The sequence below is a fragment of the Cotesia glomerata genome, linkage group LG1 (assembly GCF_020080835.1).
Source record: "Cotesia glomerata isolate CgM1 linkage group LG1, MPM_Cglom_v2.3, whole genome shotgun sequence".
In the NCBI taxonomy this organism is placed as follows: domain Eukaryota; kingdom Metazoa; phylum Arthropoda; class Insecta; order Hymenoptera; family Braconidae; genus Cotesia; species Cotesia glomerata.
Genome location: NC_058158.1, coordinates 3,199,856 through 3,227,641, shown reverse-complemented (window position 1 = coordinate 3,227,641; position 27,786 = coordinate 3,199,856). Strand labels below are relative to the sequence as shown.

The 27,786-nt window shown below is 34.6% G+C and overlaps 1 protein-coding gene across 1 annotated transcript; it reads right to left on the bottom strand.

The window, feature by feature from the left end:
• Positions 1-463: 463 nt before the first annotated feature.
• LOC123275415 (transcription factor Sp9-like) lies at positions 464-26,834 on the bottom strand. Its single transcript, XM_044743522.1, is given in 3 exon segments — positions 464-1,961; positions 1,964-3,241; positions 26,088-26,834. Coding segments are annotated over 3 exon segments (2,103 nt in total). The 5' UTR covers positions 26,172-26,834; the 3' UTR covers positions 464-1,220.
• Positions 26,835-27,786: the final 952 nt, after the last annotated feature.

Genomic DNA, 27,786 nt, shown 5'->3' with positions numbered 1-27,786 from the left:
TATGATGGGACATTTCATGGCTCGTAGAGTTCGGAAGCTAACGGGCCATGTGATATTAACCACAGCAAAAGCTCCCCTTGAAGTTTAGTTTTATTTCTTTCCCACTTATTTATTTTATTTGCTTTTTATGTTTATTGTTCGCCCGCGAGCTTGTTGTTTGATTTTATACCAATGTGTGTTTGTAAAAGCTTGTACAATAAGAAAGAAAGAAAGATTTATTAATATAAATGCATCTACAAGTTCCGGAAAAATTAAGGGATTAATGTACATGATGATGGGAAACACGTGATCAAAATAATGATAAAAGCTCGATTCGTACTCACAAAAAGCATCATTTATTTTGTTTTTTTTTATCTCTCTCAAATGAATTTTCATAATCATCTATAATACTTGAATAATAATTCATTAATAATAATAATTAATAATTCATAATAGTAGTTAACTAATAATAATAATTAATCAATTAATTAATTAATAATAAGAATTATGGTAAACTAATTTGATAGTAATAATAATAATAATATTAGATAGTTTAGATTTATATACGGGTGGGCGTGATATGAAGCTCCATCCAAGTACAATTCCACGTTAATTTGAAATATTACAACAACGGGGAGTCTAATACGAAACAAAGATTCGTCTAACAGAAAATAACTCTTAAAACCGTCCACCCGGTCGAGAGCCCATCTGCGATTGGCCCTCGACGCGTTATATATTTATATACTTTGTTTGTATTTATATTTATATTTATATTTATATTACATACATATATATTTATATATAGGTCGATAATTAATTATACATTCGCGTCGAATCGACCGAACACGTAAACTATAATATCGACAATGACAATTATTGTACAACTAATAATGTATGTACGTGTTTTAATTAAATATACGCAATATATATGTATTTAATATTTAGAATTTAATTTTAAAACTTTTCTAATAATCGTGTGTCTTTATACAATATTATATCACTATAAATATAATATCATTTAATATTTCACGCGCTATGTATAATATTTACAATTAGAACAATAAATTTAATAATTAATTAATTAATTAATAAACAAAGACGAGTGCATTGGGACGTGCCAGAAATGGCAATAAGTATTCTGTGATTAAAGTGCGTTATTATTATCATTATTATCATTAATATTAATATCAATATCAATCATATATTTATATATAATAAGAGTTGTGTATAGGGGGAGGGATTTAGATATTATGTACAGGTGCAGGAGATGCAGGGGAGGGGGTCTGAGGAGTGCCAGGATTCTGCGTAAGAGTGTAAGAGTTTTGACGTTGTTGTTGTTGTTGTTGTTGTTGGTAGTGATTGTGTCGTTGTTGTTGTTGCTGTTGTTGCTGTTGTTGCTGTTGTTGTTGTTGTTGTTGTTGTTGTTGTTGTTGTTGTTGTTGTTGTTGTTGTTGTTGTTGTTGTTGTTGTTGTTGTTGCTGTTGCTGTTGTTGTTGTAAGTGGTGTTGATTGATTTGGTGATGTGTAAGGACATTGACAGTGTGGTGTTGCTGGTGCATGAGGTTCAGGTTGAGTGGGTAGGATAGTGGGGAGCCCAGGGCCGCTGTGGTACCGTTATTGCAGGAACCGGGTCCGGGCCCCACCGGGCTCAGTGCATGCTCATCCCCGCGTGCGGATGATGATGCGCCGCCGCTGTTACAGAGGTTGCGTGATGATGAGGATGATGCATTAGTGGCGGGAGATGGGGGTGGTGAGGATGGTGAGGGGTCAAGGGGGGAGGTGTCATCTGCATTGGGGTCATGGGAGTTGTTGGCTGTTGGAGACCGGTGGTGGTCTGGGAGGTGCCGTTGGCGTCCTGACCCACCTGAGGGCCCACTACCACTGCCAAGGCCTGTTGCTGCTGAGGCTGCTGCGGAGCCTGGTGCTGACCCTGCTGCTGACCCTGGACAACCTGACCCGGCACCCCCTGGGCCACCACCGAGGTGGAGCTGCTGCTGTTGGAAGTGGGACTCTGCTGGCTCCCGTTGTCCTCGCTGTCTGAGCAGGACTCGGCTGAGGAGCTCCCCGCTCCCCCCTTGCCCTTGCTGCCGCTGCTGCTGCTGCTGCTGCTGTGGGTCTTGACGTGCTTCGCGAGATGGTCGCTGCGCATGAACCGCTTGTTGCAGACCGGGCAGGCGAATCTCTTTTCTCCGGTGTGGGTTCGAAGGTGCCGCTGCAACTCATCCGAACGTGTGAACCGCTTGCCACAGAAAAGCCAGTTGCAAACAAACGGTCGCTCACCAGTGTGCCACCGCAAGTGGGCCTTCAGATGTGACGTCTTCCCGTAGACCTTCCCGCATCCGGGAATATGACAGCTGTGGATGTTCTTCTTCCGGAGGTGGACACCGGCGGGACCGAGTCGCTCTGCTTCTTGGCAGTTCGGGCAGTCGCAGGTCGCCCGCCCGGTGTATCGTCGCTGGGATCGAGGTGAGGGCGCTTGAGTTACCACCCCAGTAGCACCTTGAGGGCTGCCAGCTCCTCCGGCTCCGGAACTCGCCGCGTGGTGTGCGTGGAGTCCAAAACCAGGAGGTCCGCCGGGTAGCATTGACTTGTACGTGTCTTGGAGCAGGTTGTGGCTGGCTGTCGTAGCTGAGCTCAGCAAGTGATTCCCAGCCAGGGCAAGACTGGTTGAGTAGTCCGCCGAGTAGTTCGCCATCTGAGCGTGAACGCCAACGGTACCGCTTACGTCGAGCCAACCTCCAGTAGCGGCACCGTGGACGTCCCACCACCCGTCGCTGGCTTTTATGCCACCGTGGGTGGCCCCAGTCATCGTGTTGAACGGCCAAGACTCGTAAGGGTGTCTGCCGTAGACTGAGCTGAGGGTCGCGCCCTCGACCTTGCCTAAGAGACTGCTCTGGTGGTGGTGCGGGTCACTGGCTGGTTGGACTGACGCCGTGCCCGGAAAGTACATGTCGCTACCATACTGGGGCGCGGTGGATGCACAAGAGGTTACTGGTGCTCTTGCGTACCCACCACCTCCACCTCCTCCGCCGGTGCTTCCCGCGCTGCTGGTCGCTGTTGGCCTTTGAGTGACTCCTGTGGTGGTGCAGCCACCGCCTCCGGTGTGCTGTGGTGAACTCCCGCTGCTCTGTGGGCTCTTTTTCCATGGATGAAAACCTTTCCCCACTGCGGCATCCGCCAAAGGCGGAGGGCTCTTGTTGCTCAATTTGTTACATTGTGCAGCGAGCATCGCCAGTGGGGTACCGCGAAGCCCGGGATGTTCCTGTAACATCAGAAATTATATTTAGATTAGTATACATTTGTATTGATTTCCTGGTTATGGTTATCGTTATGGTTGTATCATTTATTTTCGATAATAATCCTAATTTAAACTTATTCAACATCCGTGACCAAGAATGAGGTTAATATCAAAACCGGTAAAACTACCATAGATCCGTTATCCGTAATCACGTCGTCTAAATTGTCGATCTTTAAATAAGTTGTCGCTTCCGTTCTGTCGGGCTCGGTTGTTACCGTATAGTTTAAAAAAGTTTGTAAAAGCTAAACAGAGAAAAAAACATATTAAAACAAGTGCAACGAGCCAAAAAAAAATCAAACTCGGCTTAATGACACTAAATTGATGTACAAGGTATAGGCTCTACTATAGCGGAGACCGACTAGCTTTTATATGTTGGACTAGCTCTTGGAAATTTACTGAAAAGTAATGATGTGTAGAACACTCGGCTACGGGCAATTCAATCTCGACTTTTATGTTAATTCAACTGAGCTTAACATTTCCGAAAAATACTAATCATAAAAGCAAAGTAGACAGCTACAGCTCCATTAACTAATACATTTTTCATCCTCATAAAATCCCTAAACTATTATCAAAATAGAGGGTTTCGAAAAACCGAATAATAATTTCGTTAAATTTTTTATATTTACGTAATCATAATTATATCTACATGCTGATAGTAAAAGTATAGTACAGTAATAATAATAATTAGAGCCAATAAGAAGACAGCAAAAATGACTGAGATAGAAATGAGGAACGGATGGCAACCGAGAGAAACTATTATATATACGAAGAAGGAATTACGAATAAGTTAAAGCCCACCATCCCGCAGACTACGGCTACGACTACGACAGTTTCGAGGTAATGAGGCCGGAGGCAAATCGAGCGGTCTCATCAAGCCCAGTTTCATGCAAATCATTCGCCTCGTGATTCTGTTCTCTTATTCTCTCTGGCTTCTGGACTTGCTCGTTTGGTCCAGTGGAAACATTACGGGGGCGAGGCGAGGTTGTCAGCTACCATACCGACTACTACTCCACCAGAAGTAAAACGAACCGACAACCTAGCAGACTGATTAGAGCAACCGAGAACGAGCCCTAGCTGTAAAAAGCTGGATGACCCGAACCCGGTGGTGGTGGTTTGTTAAAACGAACGAGGTTCGTCAGAGCAAAGGGAGTGAAGATACCTTTGCCTTCACCTTTCGAACAGAACAGAAACCAGAAAGGCACTGTAGAAAACCAAAGCCAAAGCCAAAAGGTCCGCGCGGAAGCGGCAGGAAATTAAAGTCTGGCGGCCCGCGGCCATTAGTAGCCGGCGCCATCGAGGCGACACGCCCCCCACGCGGTTCCAAGCATCTACACTAACACAGTCAACTCACACACGGCAAGTTACCTTCGGACACTCTCATCATCATGTAAACCCACAACCCCGACCAACTTGAGAATGGTACAAACGAAATGAGGTTACAAAAAGCATCAGCTCTTCATCATCATCTCATCTTCCATTCACCAGTTTTTATAATTTGTTTTATATGTTATGTCATTTATCACAAAAAACTACAGATATAATTTTCGTTTTGTTTAGATTTATTTATTTTTTCTTTTCAAAATAAAAAAAAAAAAAAAAAAAAAAAAAAACAACAACAACAAAATCAACTCTAATAAATTAATAAAACCTTTGGAGTAACTTGTTCTCTTCTTTTCAATCAATGGTAAACTATCAAAATATTTAAGAATTTTCAATTGAGAAGATCTTTTAGTTAAAAAATTTTTTTGCTACATAATAAATTCTCTAGATCTTTAAAAGCTCAAAAAGTATAACAAGATTCCATTTGGAATTTTTTTATCACCATTTTATTTCAATATAATTTGATGACATAAAGTTGAAACACTAAAAAGGACTTTATAGGGATCAAGTTTCTTTGTTCAAGCATATATAAAGTAAAAGTATATATGCATTACACACGGCAAAAGTAAGCTAGCACATAATACATAGTACATAGAGGATAGAGAATAGTATATAACAGTGACTCTGGTCTGGCTTTGAATGACTAGACGCAAAGACAGAAAGTCACCCTATTGGGGTTGACGATTGAGGCAAGAGGGTGAAACACCGATGAGGATAGGAAAGCACACACGGCGTTGAACGTATCTCCGCTGATGGTGCATGGGACCACGCCCTCTTCAAGCTCGGTCGTAGGTTATAGGTAGGGTAGGTATTGATCCAGTGAAACTACTACAATACGACGTGCCCTCCGGAGACAACGACATCTCTCAATTAGCCATCGAAGAGCTAGATCCACCCCCGAGGACCAGGACACATTCCCCGACTTTGAACCCTTCCTATCCCGGATTGTTCGATTCTGATGCATGAACACCACAAAGAGAGGAGCTGATAGACAACGCGGCTAATAAATCCAGTCAATGCTAGCTACTCCACGATATTATGAATAATTGCCTCCAGATCCGTCTCCCTCAGTGATTTCGAAGCTCACTACTACTCGACTAGTAGTTTAGATCATTCAGGATTGCTTTACAACAAGTCAAATGTCAAATGCGTTAACAAAGCTGTTGATATTGATTGTTAATCGATTTGCCGAGTAGTATCAAGTTTTGTGCTTTAATTGTAGATGAGCTGAAAAAAAATAATTGTTGAAGAACCAGAAACCCGTTGTTCTTTGTTCCGGTAGTAGTAGCAGCAGTTAATAGTTTGCTGGTATTACATGTGCTAAAGTAGTATATAAGTTATAGACTACTAGTCGCCGTTAACATAATATAACTTGGGTTATTTAATTCACAAGTTAACTCTCTACGCGGTTGCTTGAGTATTCCACTCGTACAGGCTTATCTCTTTGATAGCTGAGCCTCTGCGGCATAGTAATTGCTTACGCACGCGATATTTTCTCATTACAGACTTTCACTCTCTTGAAAGTTGAACCTAACATTGTGTTTTTGATGAAAATTCAGCTTTTCTTCTTACTTTTTGACTTTCAACCATGAAGTTGGGTAATGAGTAGGTTGCTAATTTATAAAATGAAGTTGTTACTACGTGATCAGAGTAGCGAAACCGGCAAGTCAGCACATCCAATTAATAAGAGCAAACTAATCCACGAACGGTGTTTGAGTTAGAGGCTTAATTAATGCTAAAAATATGTAAATGGATTAGATAATTATAAATCAGTTGTCGGCAGGTTGTAAAGACGGCTAATGCTGGAAAACGTGCCGACTGGACTCTTTTGTCTCAGCATGGCATTTACCAGTGCCGTAAGAGTATTATATCTGGTGTAGAGACCCGTATGACGTCATGCGCATCATAGAGACCGACTAGGACTAATAATAACGCCTGGGGGCGATGCTGAGCATAAATTAAAACCAGAAAACTGTTTTCTGTTTTCGTTCCTCCTAGATACATCAGACTTAGCATCTATCTGCCTTCTGAGAAACCTGCCGACCACGAGATATACTAGCATCCAGCGGATACGGTTAAAGACCGGCATAACGCAGTGCTTTTTTAGCCAGCCTAGAGTTTGCTAGCCTAGGCCTAGGCCCATCAAGCCACAAACCTTCTAACCCAAAGAATTAGTCAATTAATAATACCATCTTTTTACTTGTCTCATTATCTAACCAAACGTTTTCTTCATTTCTATTTTAATTTTTAAATTCACTTCTAAACTTTATTATTATTATTTAATATTAATTATTAATGAAATTTTATGTGATATCGTTGCTCTTTTAATCAATGCCGCAACCATATCATGTTTTTTACTGCTCACGCGACTTTTCCCATCAGCTATCGAACCAACAAAATGGTATCCACGATAACGTCGTTAAACTGATACTAAGTTCAGAAAAAAAAAAAATATCTTTCTTATCTTTGTAGCATTGATTCAGACATTACTAAAAGGCCATATCAGTATGATAAAAAATTTAATTTCTTTTATATCCTTTTCGATTGTTCTCTTCAGCAATTTAACCGGTAACTAATTCCAGAAAATACTTGTGTTGTATTAGAATTACTGCAGCAGTAAATGTCTATGATTATGAATGTAATTGAAATAGTAATAAAAAAGACAGGATAAAGTGTTGGCGTCAGTGGGCAAACGTCGGGTTACCACAAACACGTAAAGTGACAGCTGGTGATGAAAATAAGTATGTATAAAATACAAGTGTGATGGAGAAATAGTATCAGAAGCTATACTATCCAGTAATGTTGAGTATTATAGCTGGTATAGTTTTATACAGTGTGGTATAGTTCATTTAAGTACTCTTGACTCCCTTTACTTTATTTGATAGAATACTCGACACGACTGACAGCTCGACGGACAGAGTGTGAGGGTGCGAACGAGGTGAAAAACCAAAGGGTGAGTTTAGTAAAACCCTGGTGATAGGTTGCTGTTGTGGCGAACCACAGCTGACATTTCTTTCTTATAAATATTATTTATATATTTCTATTCCTATTGCTAGTACTGGTATAGAGGAAAGTTAACAGTAATCTCTACTGTCCGTTTCAAGCTGCTTGACTTAATATGTATTTTTTGATGCTCATATTATAGTATATATTTTTTATTTTATTAAATTGTGGTAAAGCCAGCGCAGAGCCGACATGCAGTTAGATATTCTATTACACAGGTTTTGATAAAAGCGGCGTTTGTGTTGTGTGTTGTGTGCTCAGTGTGATGTAAAAGAGTCCAGAGTGTAGAGTGGAGTAGATAGAATTTATAATATACACGCTATGTCCACAAGTCGTCACACCCTTTCGCTTGTATCTTAATAACGCTAATGCGATTCTTGCGAGTCTACAAAAGGACGCGCTTCGCTGCAAATTGATCTCGATGAACACGCCGTACACCGTACAACGTACCACAGACCTGTAGTATATATCATATACGTTCAAAGAATTATAAAAATAATAAAAACAACTAAACGCGTAGCAAGAGGATGGAAGAATGTTTTATGGGCTACAGAAATTAGCTGTACAGTGCGCTGTATTTTTCTCGGTTCAGGGATTAAAAAAATAGATGGACTGGATGATGAAGGAGAGGTAACTGAGGAGCAAGAGGATATTGAGGAAGTTATAACGCGAAGAGGAGGAGGAGGGGGAGGAGGGGGAGGAGAGAAAAAGATAAAGGAATCGAAGCACCTGCTGTAGAATTTTGCTGGGCGAGCTTTTGATTGGATTCACCTGCGCTGTTACGAATCCACAAGTCAATTGTGATGCGATACCAAAACTAAAAAGATTAGGTGATTTTTTTATTCAATTTTGATGCTAAACATTGCGAGAATATCTAGTTCATGTTTTTGGTAATACTTTACAGTTTTGATTTTTGTCAACTTTCAAAAGTTATTCTGACAATTGTCAATATAAATAAATGAATTTAATTAGAAAAAATTTTGAACGAAGAAAATTATTTTAAAGAAAGTTTTTTTAATAAAACCGAAAATTTTTTAAGAAATTTTTCTCGGTTCAAAATTTCTTCAAAATAATTTTCTTGGTTAAGAATTTTTTTCTTGGATCAAATTAATTTTTTTTATCTGTGTAGTAAATACGAAATTACTTTAACTTAAAAAAGAATCTCATTAATATTAAATACTTGAGTAGAGATGTTTAAAACATAACAATATTTTTCCTGATTAACTGATAAAATTAATGTGGGTAATTTTAATGCTAATTATTTGTTTTATCTGCGCATTTAGTTTATTTGCACATTCGCATGCATAAGCGTCGATAAAATCCGAGCGACTTGCTTGTGATTTTCTTATAAATAAAATTATTTCCCATCTTCTTCTTTAGAGTCTATTTTTTGCTTTTTATTTTACTTGCTTTTGCGTTTTACTTTCTTTCGTGAAAGATAATTGCCAGAGTAGAGCGATTGCAGTATATATACCGTATATACGGCGTGGACTCGTCCTCAGCAACCGTCGCTCAACGTTAATGACTTTGGCGAGGATGTCGAGCAACCAGGCAAGGTTGTAAAGTGCTTACTTAGATACACATCCAACAATTTTTAAAAATTATTGACATAATTTAAAGTTTTATAAAGTGTCTGGCTCAGTACCGGTTGAAAATAAAAACCTGTATACATCCATATCCAGTTGCTGCTTATAAATATATAAAAGTCCCAGTTCTAAGATTTTTAACAGCAAAAAATGATGGTTTTTGCAGAGAAATAACGAAGGACATACAAAATTCTCGAAAGTGGATTTTTAAACTGGTGGTTATTGGTATTAATAACGTTATTCATGAGAGAGTGACCCGAGGCTAGTCTGCATCAACACCAATACACCTTTTTAAAAAAGATAGTATAGAATATATTCTCGAGCCGAGAAATCAGTAAGGCAGTAGTGGATGCCCATCGGATCGACGCTGTTAATTCCCACCATGAAACCCGGCTACCTGTTACCCTTCTTCTAAATTATGTTTTTTAATTAAATCCATCGTGAGAGCTGAACGGTGAATATACACGAGAATAGAAGGAGAAGAAGAGGATGAATAAAAACGAGAACAAGAATGAGAAGAATACAAGAGTGAACTTGCACCATCAGAAGCAATCCTAATCCATCCTCTTTCCTCTACTCTTTTTATCAGTAGACTCTATCCTATTTACTGATGATGATGATGAGTGTGCAATGCGTTACCAAAACAGCCCTGTGTCTAAGACTGGTGGTCATCCTAAGTATCCCGAGCCCGAGTGAATTTTGCCGCGTGGCCCCGGGCCAACGGGAGCCGAGATTTATTCGGTCATCTCTGCTCGGGCGCCGCTATTTTATTTCTCTAATCGAGGATGAGCTTTCTGTTCTCTTCTCACCATCACCACCACCAGCTTCTTACTTAAATATTTATCATCGCATCTGATAAAAGGAAAAGAACAAGAAGGTAATTTAAACAATTCTTTGCATCGTCTCTATCTACAGTCGGGGCTAATTTATTTTTCGGGTACAAGCCGACGTGGGAAATTCCGATAACACCGGGAGCTACAAAAGAGGAATGGGAGTAAAAGAAAGTTTGTTGGGTTACAGACCGCCTCTGCTTATTCACATACATACACTACATATGTTAGATTAATATATATAGAGAGAGAGAAAAAAAATGCCAATTCATTAGCACTCGTAAATCTGTCGCGCTGGCAAACGTTGAATATTAAGCGAGTTATTTTACTTACTGACCGCTATAACTCCTTGCCAGTTAACGTGGTTACACCCTTGTCTCTTCCTTTCACTCTTTATTATTGCCAGTACTTGCTACACCACTCGCCGCTTTACTTACGCGGTTAGAAATATATAACTTTTCGTTTATTTTCTTTGGAATTTTCATTAACTTGTTTCTCGGGAGCTTGACGTGCCGATCAATGTATCTAGGTGATTGGTTATCATGAAAATTTTATTTTCCATTAATAAGATACTATACATCGCAATTAATCATTTATTTTTACTCAATCCAATCACGGTTTTTATTTATGAACTTTATATGAAATTTTTTTTTATTGCAAAAAAAATTTAATTATTTTCTTTATTAAAAAGTTTTGTAAAAAAATATTAGATTTTTTTTCTTTTAAAATTTAATTGTATATTGAGCGATATGATTTGAAACTTCAATTAAAAAAATTGAGTAAATAATGAAATTTTAAGACCATCTGTTGTAAAAATCTAAATTACAGCATTTTACTCCAAGAGTAAAATTTATTAGTTGATTGGTGTTCAGAGAACTCCCGAGGAAAAATGACTTCCAAGTAACATCTCGTTATGGCGAGCAAGTTTTAGTAAGTACTATACACTCGTAGGACGAACGACGACTAATACTACTACCAAAACAATTCAAGATTTTTTTAACCGAGTGAAGTCTTCATTAGGATAATGAGAGCGATATAAATCTTGTACAGAATACGCTTATAAACACAAGGAGTATTAACTAACATACAGTGTATTTCTCGGATAGCTCAACTCAGATGTTGAATGTAGATGATTTTATGTATCTATAGACGGCTGTATATTTGGTTTTAGCAGTGAACGGAAGCTGCTATATAACTATATACCACATACTGAAGCAGCAAAAGGATATGGATATATATTTAAAGGATGTAGAGGGTGAGACGGAAGCGGCTGTGCATTTGCATGAGATAATTTAGTGGTACATAAAATTCAGCGGCAAATTAGCGCCCGAGTGTCCAACCTATCGCCCGGCATGTGTTTTATTATAATCTCTCCAAATATGTATACTGTATATTTGTTACCTCATCTCGGATTAATTCTTCTAAAATACCGACAATAAAACCGTCAGCATTCCGTTCCTACTATTCGTGAATTTTGAATTTAATGGTAATAATAATAATAACAAGATTCTATTAATACTTTTTTTAACCGATTCATAAAATATTTTATAAACTTCACTGTCGCTAATTAAATAGTAAGCATTTTTTTTATTCAAATTAAAATTAAATTCTATATATTTTATTTTTTTTTTTTTTATTAATTAAATGTCACTTTTAGAATGAAATTTTTAATAAGGTAGTAAAAAACTAATTTATGTAAGAAGAGTGTTAATATAAAAATGAAATATGCAGTGAATTTATAAAAATAAAAAAAAATTACTATCGATCGAAAAACAAAACTGATCGTTCAGTTCTTATGAGAGTAAATATATATGTATAGACATGCATAGGTGGAGGCGTAAAGGAGTATATCGGTAGCCTGATGCATTAGCATATAGAGGGAATAGCCCTGAGGCCGTGTTCCTGTGTTATAAACCCGCCCGACGGGCGTAGCAAAAGGGCTCGCGTCCTTGTATATTTATTAACCGAAAATACATTAAAATCCATCACATTTAACCTCTCTCCGTCTTGTTAAGGACCCATGGTCTAATTTACACGACAACCGTTTTCATTTTTATTTATTTCCCACCGTCCAACACCTCACAGCTCTACTCGTGAGACCCTAGAGACATCAGACGTCAAAATAAAATAAATTTTTAGTAATCAAGTCTCCTCGCTTTATTTTTGGTAATTTGCTAAATCTATTGTCCGGACGAAATATATCAAGCACTTTATTGGATTTGGTTATTTTCAGCCAAGGTGGTCTCTTAGGCGGCCTTCTTTCAATTATCAAAAATCTTCAACGGGTCATCGACGTGTAAATAGCGTCAGGCTAGGTAAGGACGCATTCTTATTCGTATATATGTATGTTTATTATAAATATATGTGGATAGTTATTTATAGAAAAAACTTAACCGCCATGGAGCGTCGAATCCTCAGGCATCAAAAAATATTATAAAGAGATAAATTGGGCGGAATATTAGCATTTAAACGAAGGTGCTATCGGACAAAAAATTTTAACATGTGGTAAGTGTATTTTTAGATACATATATATTTATAAATGTACGTATTTTTAAAGACGTGTTTGTGTCAGGTTCTTCACATGCTGCATCATCACGCGGGTCGCGGATCGTCTTATGCACTAATTTGTTTCTCAGAAGACAACCACAACGAACTAAATTAATGTTTCGAAGAAAACTCCGATTCTTATCTTTATCTCTGTCTCGTCAATGATGGATCAATTAATTAACGTGGCTTCAATTTATTTATTTATATAAAATGTGTTTCCCATTGTAGTTTTAATTGTGAATGATTATTGTTTCGACATTAGCAAGGTTATTTTGAGTTATCTAATGATTAACCTCACAGATATATTTTCTTTATATATAAATAAAATTTTGATGATAAACAACAGCTACTGGTTTTACACGCAATCCAGCTATTTCCTCATCACAGCAATTGCCTTACCAGGTTTACTTTATCTGATCTATAATTGTCACTCATGACAACCTTTCTATGCAAGATTATTTTGTACTGACTGACATGTTTTATTTTTTTTTGCATGTAATTTTTTTTTTTTTTAATCAGTCTTAATTTTTGCATTCAATACCAAAATAATTAGCGCTGTTCTCACCTTGTCAATGATGAATCAATTAATGAATAACTCAACAAAAGAATTGTTTTGTATAATTAACTGATGAATTCTGACTGATTTACAAACAAAAATTTTTCATTGTTACAGTAATTTAATTTAAAAAATTAAAATAAAGCATGTGCATAAGAATTAAAAAAAAAATACCCAAAAAACACGGTAATAAATATCAAAATGTGAGGATAAAATATTAGAATTAATTTGAATAAAAATATGATGTCGGGTTCTTTAAATAAAAAGATAATTGCCAGAAAATAATTTATGTTAAAAATAATTGTATGGTAAGTTTTCTTTAGTTCAATTATATTAATAATATAATAACATGTATATTTACAGATGGAACTGTACATGTAATGTAATATGAATTGATATTTTTGCAGTGAGGTGCTAAGTGAAGGTCACTTTGTGGCGAGATAAACGCATATGTATATTGCAGGCCAATGAGGGTTAACTCCGCTGAGTAAAGTAATTTCTTGAGATAAATTGTCTGCAGTCTTCGCGTGAACAAAAATATTTATACTCGAATCGTGTAATTTTTACTCTTACATTTACACGTATACATATCTATAAATGTATAATAATAATAACAATAATATTAAATAAGAAATTCTTACCCAGCCAACTGTTACAAATAGCACTAACAATAAAACCGCTACTAAATCTTCCTCATTTAACTAATTTCAGTGGTCTAATCCTCGGTCTACAATAAATATACGTGGTTATATTACAACCGCAGAATATATTAAAATCTAACATAAAAAATCGGATAAATCAATTTTTTCATCGATTAAAAATTAAAAGACCTATGAATGGTTAATTAAAGATAATTTAATTTTATTATATATCATATCTAACATCTAACATATTTTTCGAATGCCTGCGAAAGTGATACATGGTCTAACGAACTAGACAGACTCTTAGGTTCCAGACTGAACATCGCAGTATTATATCAAGTGTCTCTTCTGTATAATTTAATATAATACACATACACATATATATGTAATACAATCGGGAGTTCGTTCACGCTAAAGCTAACGAGACTCAAAGTACATGCTTACCGCGACTGTGAATTATATTCTTGATTATAGGCATTATGTACATGTAGCGCAGTAAACGGCTCGAAGTAAGTGCATCAGGATTCACGTGCACTAGTGTCATTTATTTTAGTATCGTCCTATTTAATTTAAAGCCTTTTATTTTGTAGAACAAAATACGTATGTACAACTTCTAATTATTGTTTATGAGTTATTTTATTGCCTTGATGACGATTATTACTTCTGTAAATTGAAATTAAATGTCTCTAGATTCATAGAGAACCGTAAAATTGGGTAACTAAAATCATATAATTATATATCATGAGTCTTAATTATTGTAATTCTAGTACTTATTTATAAACAGGAAATTCTATTTCCTTCGAAATAAATTTTTTATTTTGACCATATAATTATTTATTAAAAAAATTTTTAGTACCAATTGAATTGATACGAAAAAATTGAAGATTAAAAGTAATAAAAAATCAATAAATAGAGTAACTATAAATCAGTTATTGAATTATTAACAAAAGCTAACAGATAACAGCTAGCTCAATAATCTGCATACACTCGTTGACTTGACAGTTTATTAGTGATGTGATAGTTTCTCTGGACAGCTACTAGCTATTGCGATATACCATACACAGATATCAATTCTCAAATGAATTGGTTCGCGTGTCTTCGTCGGTGTAGTGAATTTATAGCTTCATCGCGTATTGCGCCCGCGTTTTACACTCCGACACTCGGGGGTGTACATCCACATACACATACAAGGGTTTATATTGCGCGGTATCAACCATAGACCATACATCGTCAATAGAATAGCTATATCGCGTCTCTTAGTAATCTCGCGGTGGGATACGAATAACTCATACGGTGATTTCTGTACACGACACGTACACACCAGAGTATGTATATCGAATGGTTGGTTCTCTTGATTAACCATTCTCTGTGCATCAATAGCCATATATTTATAAGTATTGATATGTTCGTAAATAAAGTGTAAGTTAATAAATATTCTATCGGCTTTAGGTGTGAAATGTCAGTTAATAATAGTGCGTCTATTTTTTTTCTAGGCTTGAAAGTAAAGACTAAAGACTGTTTTCAATCGATACATTTCGCCACGTGTTACATAAACATATAATTTGTTGACTAAAGATTTACTGCGAATTTAGATTATAAATTTACTTTGATGCAGTAAAAGTAATTTAAGGATTTTAATAATAATAATGATAAAGGTAGTAAGGAAAATAATTGAAAGATAAATTGGTAATCCGGCAATTTTCGGATACAGTAAATAATATATTTATTAGTTTTAAGTTTATCAGATGATCGGTATTGAATCAGTCCATTAGGAGATCCCTAGCTCCTCGTCAACCCTCGTGGCCCCACGCACGCTTTTACTCTTTTCGAGATCACTGCAACAGACTGTGACATATTAGGCCACCCCTCGAGGACATCATCACCGTATAAGAGACTCGAGGGTGACTCCGTAGTTTAATTTATTGTTTCGTTTGCTATCTAGTGCCCAGTAGATGTGTGTGAGCTTGGAAATATATGTATGTATGTGTTTATGTGACACAGTCGTGGGAGACAACTACCCTTATTTTCCAAGAGAAACATTCTGGAGGATAAATACGTATAAATTTATCGTTTTTACCGAAAAAGACCCCAAGTTAATAAAAACTCGTAAATAAATTTCACTTGAAATGCTTTCGTACACTTGATATAACATTCTTGTGAATTTTCATCACACATTTTATTTTATTCATTCAAGTTTAATTTTTTTAGTCTTATTTTTTTACTATTATTAATATTAATGTTTATTTGCAAAACGTCGCGATATCATGGAAAATTCAAGACTTGGGACTCGGTAATTTATCTCAGCAAGTGTTATAAGTAACACACGCAATTACAATAAGTTATATGCAGCGAATCGTTGGCAAGATAGGCGATAATGTGGCTATTAGATGCAACGATCAGAATGCGATTATCCTGTGAAGAATGAGCTGTAACTGTACATATTTTTTATGTTCTAAAATGGGGTTAAAAATCATCGAGAAAATTGTATAAAAAAAGTTTGAGGAATAACATAACAAATAAATAAGTGTACGGGTAAAGTATTATATGAATAGCATCAATTTCATAACGGTGTCGAGATAGATTAAAAGTGAATAACTGAAATGTGTAGCAGCGGCGAACGACCGTTGCGCAACTCGCAGCTGCATAATTTTTAGCCTCAGGCTCTCAAAAGGTATCCAGTACTCCTTATATGCGCTCAGTACCTTTACCAGTGCAGGGTACCAAAGTCAGGACTACGAAGTTGTCAACACACCGAAATGTAAATTAACTTATTATATATATGAGCGAGCTTGTTGCCGCGTTCAGCAAGGACGACCAATTTTTAACGATAATTATTCATTTTTGTTTAACTTCTTTGACAGTTGGCTTTTCGTCTTCCATCTGTAGGTTTTTTGTTAATTGATGTACATGTTAAAGTATCTACACACAGAAAAAAAAAATTAACTTGAATCAGAAGAAAAAGTTTTAATCCAAGAAAATAATTTTGAAGAGTTTCATTGTCTTGAATCAAGACAAAAAATTCTTGAATCAGTATTTTATTTTTTTTTTTTTTAGTAGATGCATTAATTAAATTTTATAAAATTGCAAAGTGCATAAAATAATAAATTGAAAAATGAATCCGTTTGCGAATGATTAAAAATGATTGAATAATCATGATTCATGATAATGTTAAAGAAAATTGTCTGAGTAATAAAAAGGTTGTTATGTATCAAAGGAAAAAGTTAAATAAATAAATATATATAAAGTAATTGTTGACAATAGAAAATCAAGGGGTTTTCGGCTTCCACTTTTCATAGATGAGATTTCAATCGATAAACCCATCTCGCGGACACAAAACGGTAGATAATGATACTTTCCAATGCAGTATACAGCCGGTTATCGTAAAGGTCGTGCAATTATTATATTATATATTTATACGAACCGGTCTTATTATATGTACGATATATCGTACGTACACATATACATATACGTGTGTATTTATCAACTATAAATATTATTATCATTATTATTATATGTTTATTATTATAATATATAAGTGTGTGTATGTTGAGAGAAAATGAGACGAGAGAGTGGTTGTGTAGACGTGCATGACTCTTTACCTGTTCTCTTCTTTTCTCATCTTTACTCTGTACTGGCAGCTTCAAGCAATCACGACTTTACTAATATAAGTTTTTAATATAATGCAAAACAACAGCAACACGATCGCCGCATAAACTCAAACAGTCGATGTAAATTGTCCAATAACAATTTTATACAAATAAACACCTTGAGAAAAAAGTTTAACACGATGCAAAAAGTCGTTAAGTGTACGTCGATGTACTCACTAAATCTCAATGTCTGTATTCATTGTTTTTTTAAATAATTCTTTATTTATTTAACCTCCAATTCCCCAATTAAATTGTCAAAAATTATTCATTTTCAGTAGGTTAACAAACTAGTTTTTTCCTAATTACATTTTATATTTTTTTTTTAATGACTAAAATCTATAATTAATCTCCGCATTAATTATTTTTAATTATTACCCGTGATAATTGGACAAAATTTATTACTGCTATTATAAAGTAATGTTTTGTTTTTTTTTTATCGTAATCACATCATTTATAATTTATATTTTGATGTAAAGTATCAGATAGACAAAACATTTCGACTATTTTATGTCAATAAATTATTTTTATAATAAAATGTAATAATTTTTGAAAGTGTCAAAAGTTTAATGATGGATAAGGTGTCAATAAATTTATTTACATTGCGTCAATAAACAAATAAAATAAAATAAAAATAACAGTAAGCTTCAGTCGGAGAGTGATATGAAGAGAAGTATAAATTTAAATGCATCGTCTGTCACACCCGATCAGACACATCACCGAGCCGATAAATCAAACACACGTCTGGTCTGCTGTGTAAAAACGGTGAAGAGTATGAATGCAATGTATATGACGCTCACAATCAGTGTCGGCGATGTTTTGGCTCGCGCCACATGATTTGGCACCCCTGCAGGGACTCCCGACGTGGCAGCACCTCGATCCTCGGTGGAACTCGTGAGAGGGCCGTTCGGCAACGGTCGTACTCGTGCGCGCGCACAAAGTCGTCGCCTGGAGCTTATTCAGATTCAAGGGACTTGCTTTGCCTTTAAACACACTGGCGAACAGATCGGGGCTCTCATCTTGCAGGAGTTTTTTTAAGGAATTTTTCCCTCGCAAGAGTCATCCCAGTCTCGACGGTCCAGCTATTTGTTGAGACTAAGAGCATGTTAAAAGAATAATAATCTTGATTCTTTCTTTCTCTTAAGAAAATACTCGACTATGACGATCCGATGATGCCAAGTCCTGATGATAATACACGGTAATTCAATGTACGTACCCACGTAGAGTACATACATTGTTTGCAAGGCCCTCGAGTCTTTCAATTATCGTCAATCGCAGAGGTGCCACGATTGACGCTCCATGATCCGTACTCGTGGAAAATAAAAACTATTTTGCTAAAATGATACCTTTCGATTTGATAAAATGGACAAACAATTGTTTATTGTTGTTTTTTATTCGGGGTTTTAGTCAGATAAAAGGCTCCTATGGTTTAAATATTATATTATATTGAATAAATTTTTTTTAAATTAAACTAAAGATAATATTGTAGGCTGGAGAATTACACTGAGAGAAAGAAAAATTATTGTCCAGGAAATGATTTGTTGGCTCAAGAATTTATTAAAATGAACTATTTAAATTTATTTATTTATTTTTTTTTTTTTTCGAAGAATTCTTGAGTAAACAAATAAATAACCTTATTGGATTGAGTAAAAATTAATTTGATCGATTTGATAAATTTTTTAGACAAGAAAATGTATTCTTAATAATTATCACACACAGAAGGATTTTTTAGCATTTAAGAAGATTTCTTTGTATTTAAGAAATCATTTCTTAAACATCATTTCTTAGTATTTAAAAAATATTTCTTAGTATTTAAGAAATGTCTTTTAAATACTAAGAAATGACGTTTAAGAAATAATTTCTTTAATACAAAGAAATCTTAAATACTAAGAAATCCTTCCATCAGTGCACGGAAAAAAGAATAATTAAAAAATGACATTTTTTGTAGTAATAAAAGGAGCTCCGAACAAAAAACTTGAAAAATTCCAGTTTCAAAGAAACATATTATTATTTATAAAAAAAAATTCCAAGTATTGTTTTTTACAATTTTGAAATGAAGTTTTTACAGACTTTGTAAGAATTCAATTTTTTAACTGTAATTTTTTTATTTTTTTTTTTGTTCGAAGCATCAAGCTTTTATGAATATTACTTTAAAATGTAATTTTTTTTCACATTTTATAATGTTTAAAATACATTGAAATTTGGTATATTAATCAAATTTGATAAAATAATATTCATATTAATTTCTTGAAGAGCTACATTATTAAAAACATAGATTTGAAGCATGACTCTTCACGGAAAAAAGAAAACTCGAAAAATTACAGTATATAATGCAACGTGGCGCTTCGTGATGAAAACTGGAAAAATTACAGTTTAAAATGTAATTATTACAGATTTTATAAAAATTACATTGTAGAATGTAATATTTACATTGAAAGCTGTGAATATTAAATTAAAAAATTGAATTTAGAAAAATGTTATTTCAAACTGTAATTTTTCTAGTTTTGATTTCGACGGGACCGATTTTACATTTTATACTGTAATTTTTCGAGTTTTCTTTTTTCCGTGTTGCAGTATCGACAGTACTACTTTATTAAGTTGGACGATTTCTATTAATTAAAGTAATTTTACCCGTCAATAATATTTTCCAATTATTATATTATTAAAGTCTATTAAAGTGGAATGCAACAAAATACCAGAAATTGCAAGTACGGAAAATATTTACAGTGAGACATTGATGAATTGACAATGACATACCCGAGTCGAAATTCGAGTTCCGTTTTAACCGTAATTTTTCCCATCTCAATTTTACGGTCAAAACAGACTTGGCGCTGTATTGATAGCTCATTTAAACTGAGCCTGGTTTCACCGTAACTAGTGGAGTTTTGTCCCATTCTACCACGATTACGGTCAAACCAGGCTTGAAATAATGATAATAATAATAATAATAATAAATCAAATTTTAAAATTCTTAGGGATCCGGGTTCAAATCAATTGAAATCCCATTTATTTATTTTTTGCTTTAATCACTGCAATAATAATTATTATTATGAATAATAATTATTATTGTTATAAGAAATAAGTAATAGTAATTAATAATAATTGTCATTAACATAAAAAATTTGTAATTAACAATTATTACAATTACTACTATCAAAATCGTGTATGAGCACAAAAAAATATATAAATTAATTTTGTAATAAAAAAAACAAAAATGGATGATTTCCCAAATTTGATTTTTTTTTTTACGAACAGGGGTTATTTATTGTCCAGTTTATACATATTAAGGAGTAAGGAGATAGGAGGAAAGGATTACTTATGGTAACTTAACCTAATACGCTTCGTAAATAAAGAAATAAATAAAAATCGCTTTGCCCTAACCGAGAACCGAACTTGGAACCTATCGCTCGTCAAGACTTACGCGCTACCCGCATCGCTACACTGCCGATTGGTAAAAGGCGAATCTCAGTAGTCTCATAAACTTTTTAAAAGACGCGTCTTGAAATAACTAAGTTCTGAGTGGAATCTGAAAAAGAACTTTACGGAGAAATTAAATGAATAGTAATAATTATATTTATAGACATTCAAAATTGAAATTTAGTTATCCATTCTCAATTATTAATCTTATACTTCTATTTTCAATTGTAAGATTCGGTAATTGCTTATTTTCACGGGGTGTGAAATCAACATGATTAGATTATTTTCTACTTAATAGATATTTTTTTTTTTTTTTAGAATAAATCTAAAATAGAAAAATTTTTCAAAATTTTTTTCAAAAATGTTAATTTTGGGATAAGAAAAATTATGAAACATTTCAATTTTTTAACTAAAAACAAATTATGAAAAATTTCAAATTTTGGGTTAAAAAAAAGTTTTAGCAAAATATCGAAAAATCGATAATTAAAAAAATTTTTTTTTTCTACTTGTAAAATATTTTTTTTATCAGAGTAAATCTAAAATAGAAAAATTTTTTTTAATTTTTTGAAAAATTTCAATTTTAGAGTAAAAAAAAATATGAAAAACGTCAGTTGTTGGATTAAAAAAAAAACTATGAAAAAATATCAAAAAATTAATTACTTTTAAAAAATGTGAAATTAAACAATTACCTGCGATTCTTATATATTTTAAAACTTGTTTCAGTGAAAATATGTGAACTAAGCTGAATTTAGAAAAGAATAATATTTTTTCCAAAAATTCAAATTTTTGAAAGAAAAACCCTTCTCTGAGATTATTATTGTTATTATTATTATTATTATTATTATTATTATTAAATTTTTAATTTTTAAATGTCAACTTTTCATGTTTTTATTAATTTAAATTTTCGCGCCTAAGAATTAAAAGATGGCAAGAGAAATAATAATAATCAACAAGATGACAAATATAGTAATAATATTTATAATGATAATATTATACTCCTGGAAATTTTTATGGTCAAAACAGACCTGCGTACGCCTGTTTTAACCGTACTTATTCTCCGATACCGTCTTGTACGGTCAAAACAGAACTCGATTTTTAGCGGCATATTAGACTTCAAAGAGTTGGGACATTTTTACGGTCAAAACGGGACTCGAATTTTGACTCGGGTATGTAAAGCATTTACGGCTTCAAGTGTCAAGAGAATATATATGTGTGAGAGTGTGTATGATATACGTTTTTCCTACCATCCGTCTCAAAGGTATCATTTTAGCCTAGGTTAGAAATTCATATATAAATGTATATAATATATCCACATACATTTCCTGAGCGCAGTGCCTGTGTACGTTGTCGATCAATCATATCTTCATGAAACACGGTTCTTGCAACTCTTGAAAGACGCGAGAACAAGAACGAGTGGCAAAAGCGCCTCAACTACATTTACATTACTACTGTACATAACTTATATTATTTATATTTAACATATTAATATGTACTAGTGCATAGTAGTAACAACAACTTCTGGCAGCCATGGCTTTGTACATTTTGAACATCTGGCATTTGGTAACTTGATTCACTACTCCGGAAGTTGGAAAATCAGTATAGGTGTTAAAGTAAAGTAAATATGACAAATATCATTTATATATTTATACATTAATATAAATTGTTCAAATTGAAATGTTGATGCGTAAAAAATATTTTTTTTTCTAAAAATTTTCATATTCTATCAATTTTTATTTAATAATAAAAATTTTTTCGAGGAAATTTAAAAAAATGTCAATTGGTAGTTCTAAATATTTCCACCAACTAAAATCCTTTGAATATCCGAGTGCAAAATGTCAAGAGCCCTTTAAATTTCAGGTAAATCTTTCACTTTATGTGAAACGACAATAATAATTGACGGATATCAGGAGCTAGGAGTCCTCATCGCTACACAAGAGTGTAGTTTTGGTTGTTTGAAAAAAGGACATGCGGTCCCTTTATCCCCCATGACGAACGACGGACGGGCACGTTACAACAAATGCTCACTCGGGCCGTTCGCAGTCCATTGTTGCTCTCGAAAATGTCAACGGGCGACTACGACGGCAATCACTATACGGTTATTCTAGTTTAGTGGCATAGAGATCGAGTAAGAGCCACGGTTGAGCATGACCATACTCCAATACTGAATCTCGAGTGCTGGATGGATAGTCCAACTAAATACAAAATAGAACGTTTAGTACGTACATAAAGGCACACTACTGCACGCTATGCTGCTGAATCGGATTATGGGATCAGCCGCTTTTAGGTTTATACTTATTTGTGTGTCCCAGTCTCCAGACTTTCTATCTAATGCTTATATTATACTTGATGCCATTAAAAGTGAAGTGGAGCGAAGATTTTTCGATAGGCAAGAGCAGTAGGCCACTTTTGTGTTTTTTCTCATCAGTTTTTAAACATTTCTTCTTCTTCCATTCTATTATTATTTTTATTGTTATTATTATTATTTATCTATCGATACATCATGCAAACAAGGTTTTTACGCAATGTGACCGATGGTCTGTCATCATTTTGGGTTATTGGTTTGACAAATTAGCCCCCATTCATACGTAATCGGATAGTATTTTGACAACTGAGCTATACTTTACTCAAATAAATATTTTCTTTATACAAAAATCCATTTTTAAAATATTTTGCTCCTCTGTTACACTTGAAATAAAGTTATCAACTAGCTCTTAAAAAAATAATAACAAGACAACAATAATTTCCTAAATGTCAAACAACGAGGCAATGACTTTTTTATAAATATATATAAGGTATAAGTTAAACTTGCAACTATAGTCGCGAGGAATTATTGGTGATTAATTATTTAATGAATACGTGTGTATGAACCATCGAATGTACGTACGAATAGACGTGAGCAGTCGATAGCAATAATGACAAGGATATTACACAGTATTATTTATTTATATTTATATTCGCTTCACCGTCTGACAGCTAACCATTTAAAACTCATTAATCCCATCAACTCTTTTATCTTTTAATAAATTACCGCGCTCATTATTCATTACTCATTATTATTTTTATTTTTATAAATTTTATTGATGAACGAGAGTATTAATTTATTATTGAATAAAAATATTTTTGAAAATAGAGAAGAGAAGTGAGTGTTAAGTGTCGCGTCGCATCAAGGAAGTGTAAGTATTCTATTACATATCCCACGCATCCTATCAAGTGAATCCTGTCGCACAAAAGAATCTGAGATAAATAATTGGCTCACCCTCTACTCTGCGGCAGGTAGTCTATAGTCTACGTCTATATCGACATCCACTTTTATTTTATTTTATTTTATACAATTCTTTCATTTATATTCGAATACTTTTTACTTCTTTGTTCTCGAAAAAAAACCTTGTGTCAAACATTTAAAACCCAAAAAAACGATACTCGATACATTTAGATTTTATTCCCATGTATGACACTAGAATTTTTTTTAAACAAAAAATTTCATCCACATTATGGATAAAAATAGTTAAAAGTTTTGTGTGTAAGAAATGGATATTGATGTAAAAAATAAAAGAAAAAATTTTCTTCAACACCAAGAAACTTCTAAGCTATATATTTTAAATAAAAATATAAATATGGATCGATGGTTATATATTCAGAGTAAAATGTTGAATACCCGTAAAACGGGTTATAGTGTATTCGTGACTTTAAATGTCAAATATGTATATAAAAAATAAAGAGTTTAACAAAGAAAAAAAAAATAATTCTAATAAAACGGAATTTTACTTTCAGGTCGTGCAATTTAATGTGAGCTACATTTACAATCTGCAGTCAGTGTGTTATATTTTTCTGTTTGAAAGAAATATCACGCACGTGTGACGTTACCGTCGATTAATATAATTTTTTTGAAATAAATTTACATTAAAATAAAATAATACGCTTGGCAATTCTGCAGTTAGCAAACTTGTAATTAATATTTAGATTTTTTGTTTGTAAATTTTGGTTTTGTAGGTTGTACACTGTATGCTGTAGTTTTTTTAAAAATCCTGTGAATTTAATAACTTTTTTACCGTCGTCTCGTAAATCATCCGTCGAGACTGGCGGCACTCTTTGCAGTCGAGTCATAAAGTAAATTTCTAGTGTATATACCTACATATTCAGGAAGGAAAAGAGTTGAGTAGATGTGTGGTGTAATATTAAATTCATGTTATATATTATATGAAGAACGTTTTGATGATGTTATGTGTTATGCCTTATATTATGGAGTGTAAGAGATCAAGTATCGGTGTGAGCTGGCGACGGGTAAAAAATTTTTTGGCCCACGTGCTGTCATGGGCAAAAACTTTACTATTTGTCCTTGTGAGTGGATGTATTTAATTTAATTTAATAAAATAAAAAAAAATATATATGTATACATCAACTAGCACAGTATGTATGATGTATTTATATGAGTAAGTGTGGGCATTTAAATGTATAAGAGTATTTTGGCTGTCAAAACAGAGACCAGAAAAGCCCGGATGATCCGCCGGCTAATCCTCGACAATAGGAGATTACCGGGATCTCTATATTCTAGCCTTACTAAATTTTATTTACGGAGTATAAATAGCCGGAAGTAAATTTATTTATACAAAAATATTAAATGTATGAATATCGTTGAAAATAAATAAATAAAGAATATGATTGATGTTTGATGAGTATAAAAATTACGAGCAATAAATAAATTAAATAAAGTGAAGATAAAATTTGTTGACTTAGCCGATGACGATCTTGAGATAAAGATAGAGAGAGAGAACAAAGGACCGAAATGAATTGTCAAAACGAAGACTAATTTAGTCGTTTAAATGACAAGATCTTGCGATGTTATCTGATGATGACAACGCGGGTGTAAGCTTTTTTACTACCAAGACTAGTAAGACCGTAGTCATACCAGGGCTGCTACTTCAGAGCTCTACTACTTACTCGACGTTGCCTTACATTACTCAACATTTAAGGCATAACCCACGGGACAAGCCTCAGTAGCACCTGATCAGAGATTATAAGATCCAAAGTGGTGAATGTAGCTGCCGGATTAAGATTTTTATCGCGTGAGACTGCCAATTGTCAATTTAAGTACCATTTTTACTCCAATTTTAGTATTATTTTTGAGTTAAAGTCTCCTAATTTATCTTTATCTCTATCTTTACCTTGACCATACCGAATTTTTAGACTTATCTGTATTGACACTCACCATGTGATGAGCGGGCGACTTAGAGATGGACTGAAGCTGCGGATAAAGCTGACCAGCCGCGGCTGGTGTCATGTCCGTCAGCATCTCGATAGTATCTGTGCGTTCTTGCTTCACACAGACCTCGAGGAACTCGCTTTTTATGTTAATTATTGTCAAATAATTAATACACACTCGTAAAAAAAAAAATATTAATAAATAATTAACTAACTAAAACACCTTGAGTTTTCGTACTTTTACTAATTGGCAATAATTTAAAAATTATTTCACTCCAATCACGTCACCGTTATCATGAATGATAATATCAATAATAATAATAAAAAATACTAATAATAATTAATTAAATGTAGAACAACTAATGCCGTAACTCTGAGCCTTGCGGCCGCGATCGGTCCGCGGTGCTCGGGATGTAAAACTTGAGAACCTATTGTAGCAGTTGTTCGGTGCGTACAACACAATACAATAGAAGATTGTAAAATAAAGAAGGTGAGAACCGGTTAAACAAGCAACGTGTGGTTCTCGTTGTTCGCGCGGTGACAGACTGGCCGGCGAACCGATCGGGGTTTGGAGTCGACGGTGATACGCCACAAGAGCTGGGGAATGCCGAGCTACTAGAGTAGGGAATGCTATACACTCTCTATATGTGGACTGTACACTTTACACCACATACTGTACTGTACGGTGGTACGGTGGTGTACAAACTATAGAGCTTGGAGTAAGGGCACACCGTGGACAGGCACACCCGACTGTGGATCTTTTCCCCTTCACGTGAGCCCGGGAAAAAGGGGGCTGTACAAGGAGGGCGGAATTAACGTAGATCTGGTGCCCGCCCTCGACCGCCTACGAGCAAAATCCACTTCAACTTTTGCTGGTGGGGCTATATACTACTCTTCACCAGGATTACACACAATACTGAGGCTCTTTCTCCCCGTGGATAAGATAACGCTGTATTTACTCCACTCGTTCAGCTGTTGTCTGTTTTGGGTGTATCTGTATCTCTATCTGTTTCTATCCGTGCTAGGATTTGCTGTGTTTGGTGTGGCAGCGAGGATAGGGATAGGATTGTCGCCGCGAATAGAGTCCCCACTATTGTCACACATCCACTGTACGGTGGTACGCGGACTATGTTGGGGATTATCAACGGCTTTGTGCTAGAACCGGTAGTGTAGAGTGAGAAGGACTTGTAGCTATACCAGATCCTGTACAACAGGATTGACAAGGATGGAAAATGGAATTGAGAGTGGAGGAGAGTCTGCTGATGTAAACCGTGAAATGCGCGCGCAGATATACTCACGCGGTTTGTATCAGTTGCTGCGCTGATATTGTATGAGAAGTAAGGTGGTCGTGCTATGAATTACCCTTTCTACTGCACAGTGTCGCGATAGGTAGACTCTACTACTTAACTGGATAACTTCAAGATGCCTCTGCGGCTGCCTAAACTCAATTTTATGATCGGATAATTTTTTGCTGTAGATATATGTATACCTATATATAAATGTGCATGCTGTTTGATTTTTTTGGCTCCTTTCGGGATTTATGGCCCGGAGTTTGGATCCTTAAATCGAAGAGTACGAGAACTTTTGAAGGATGCAAATAAGAGAATTTGCTTTAGCTGTATGGTAATTTTTTTTATGCTCGAGTTTGAGGCGACTAGGAATTTTTTATGGACACTTAAGTGTTTTATGTTTTTCGAGTTTATGTT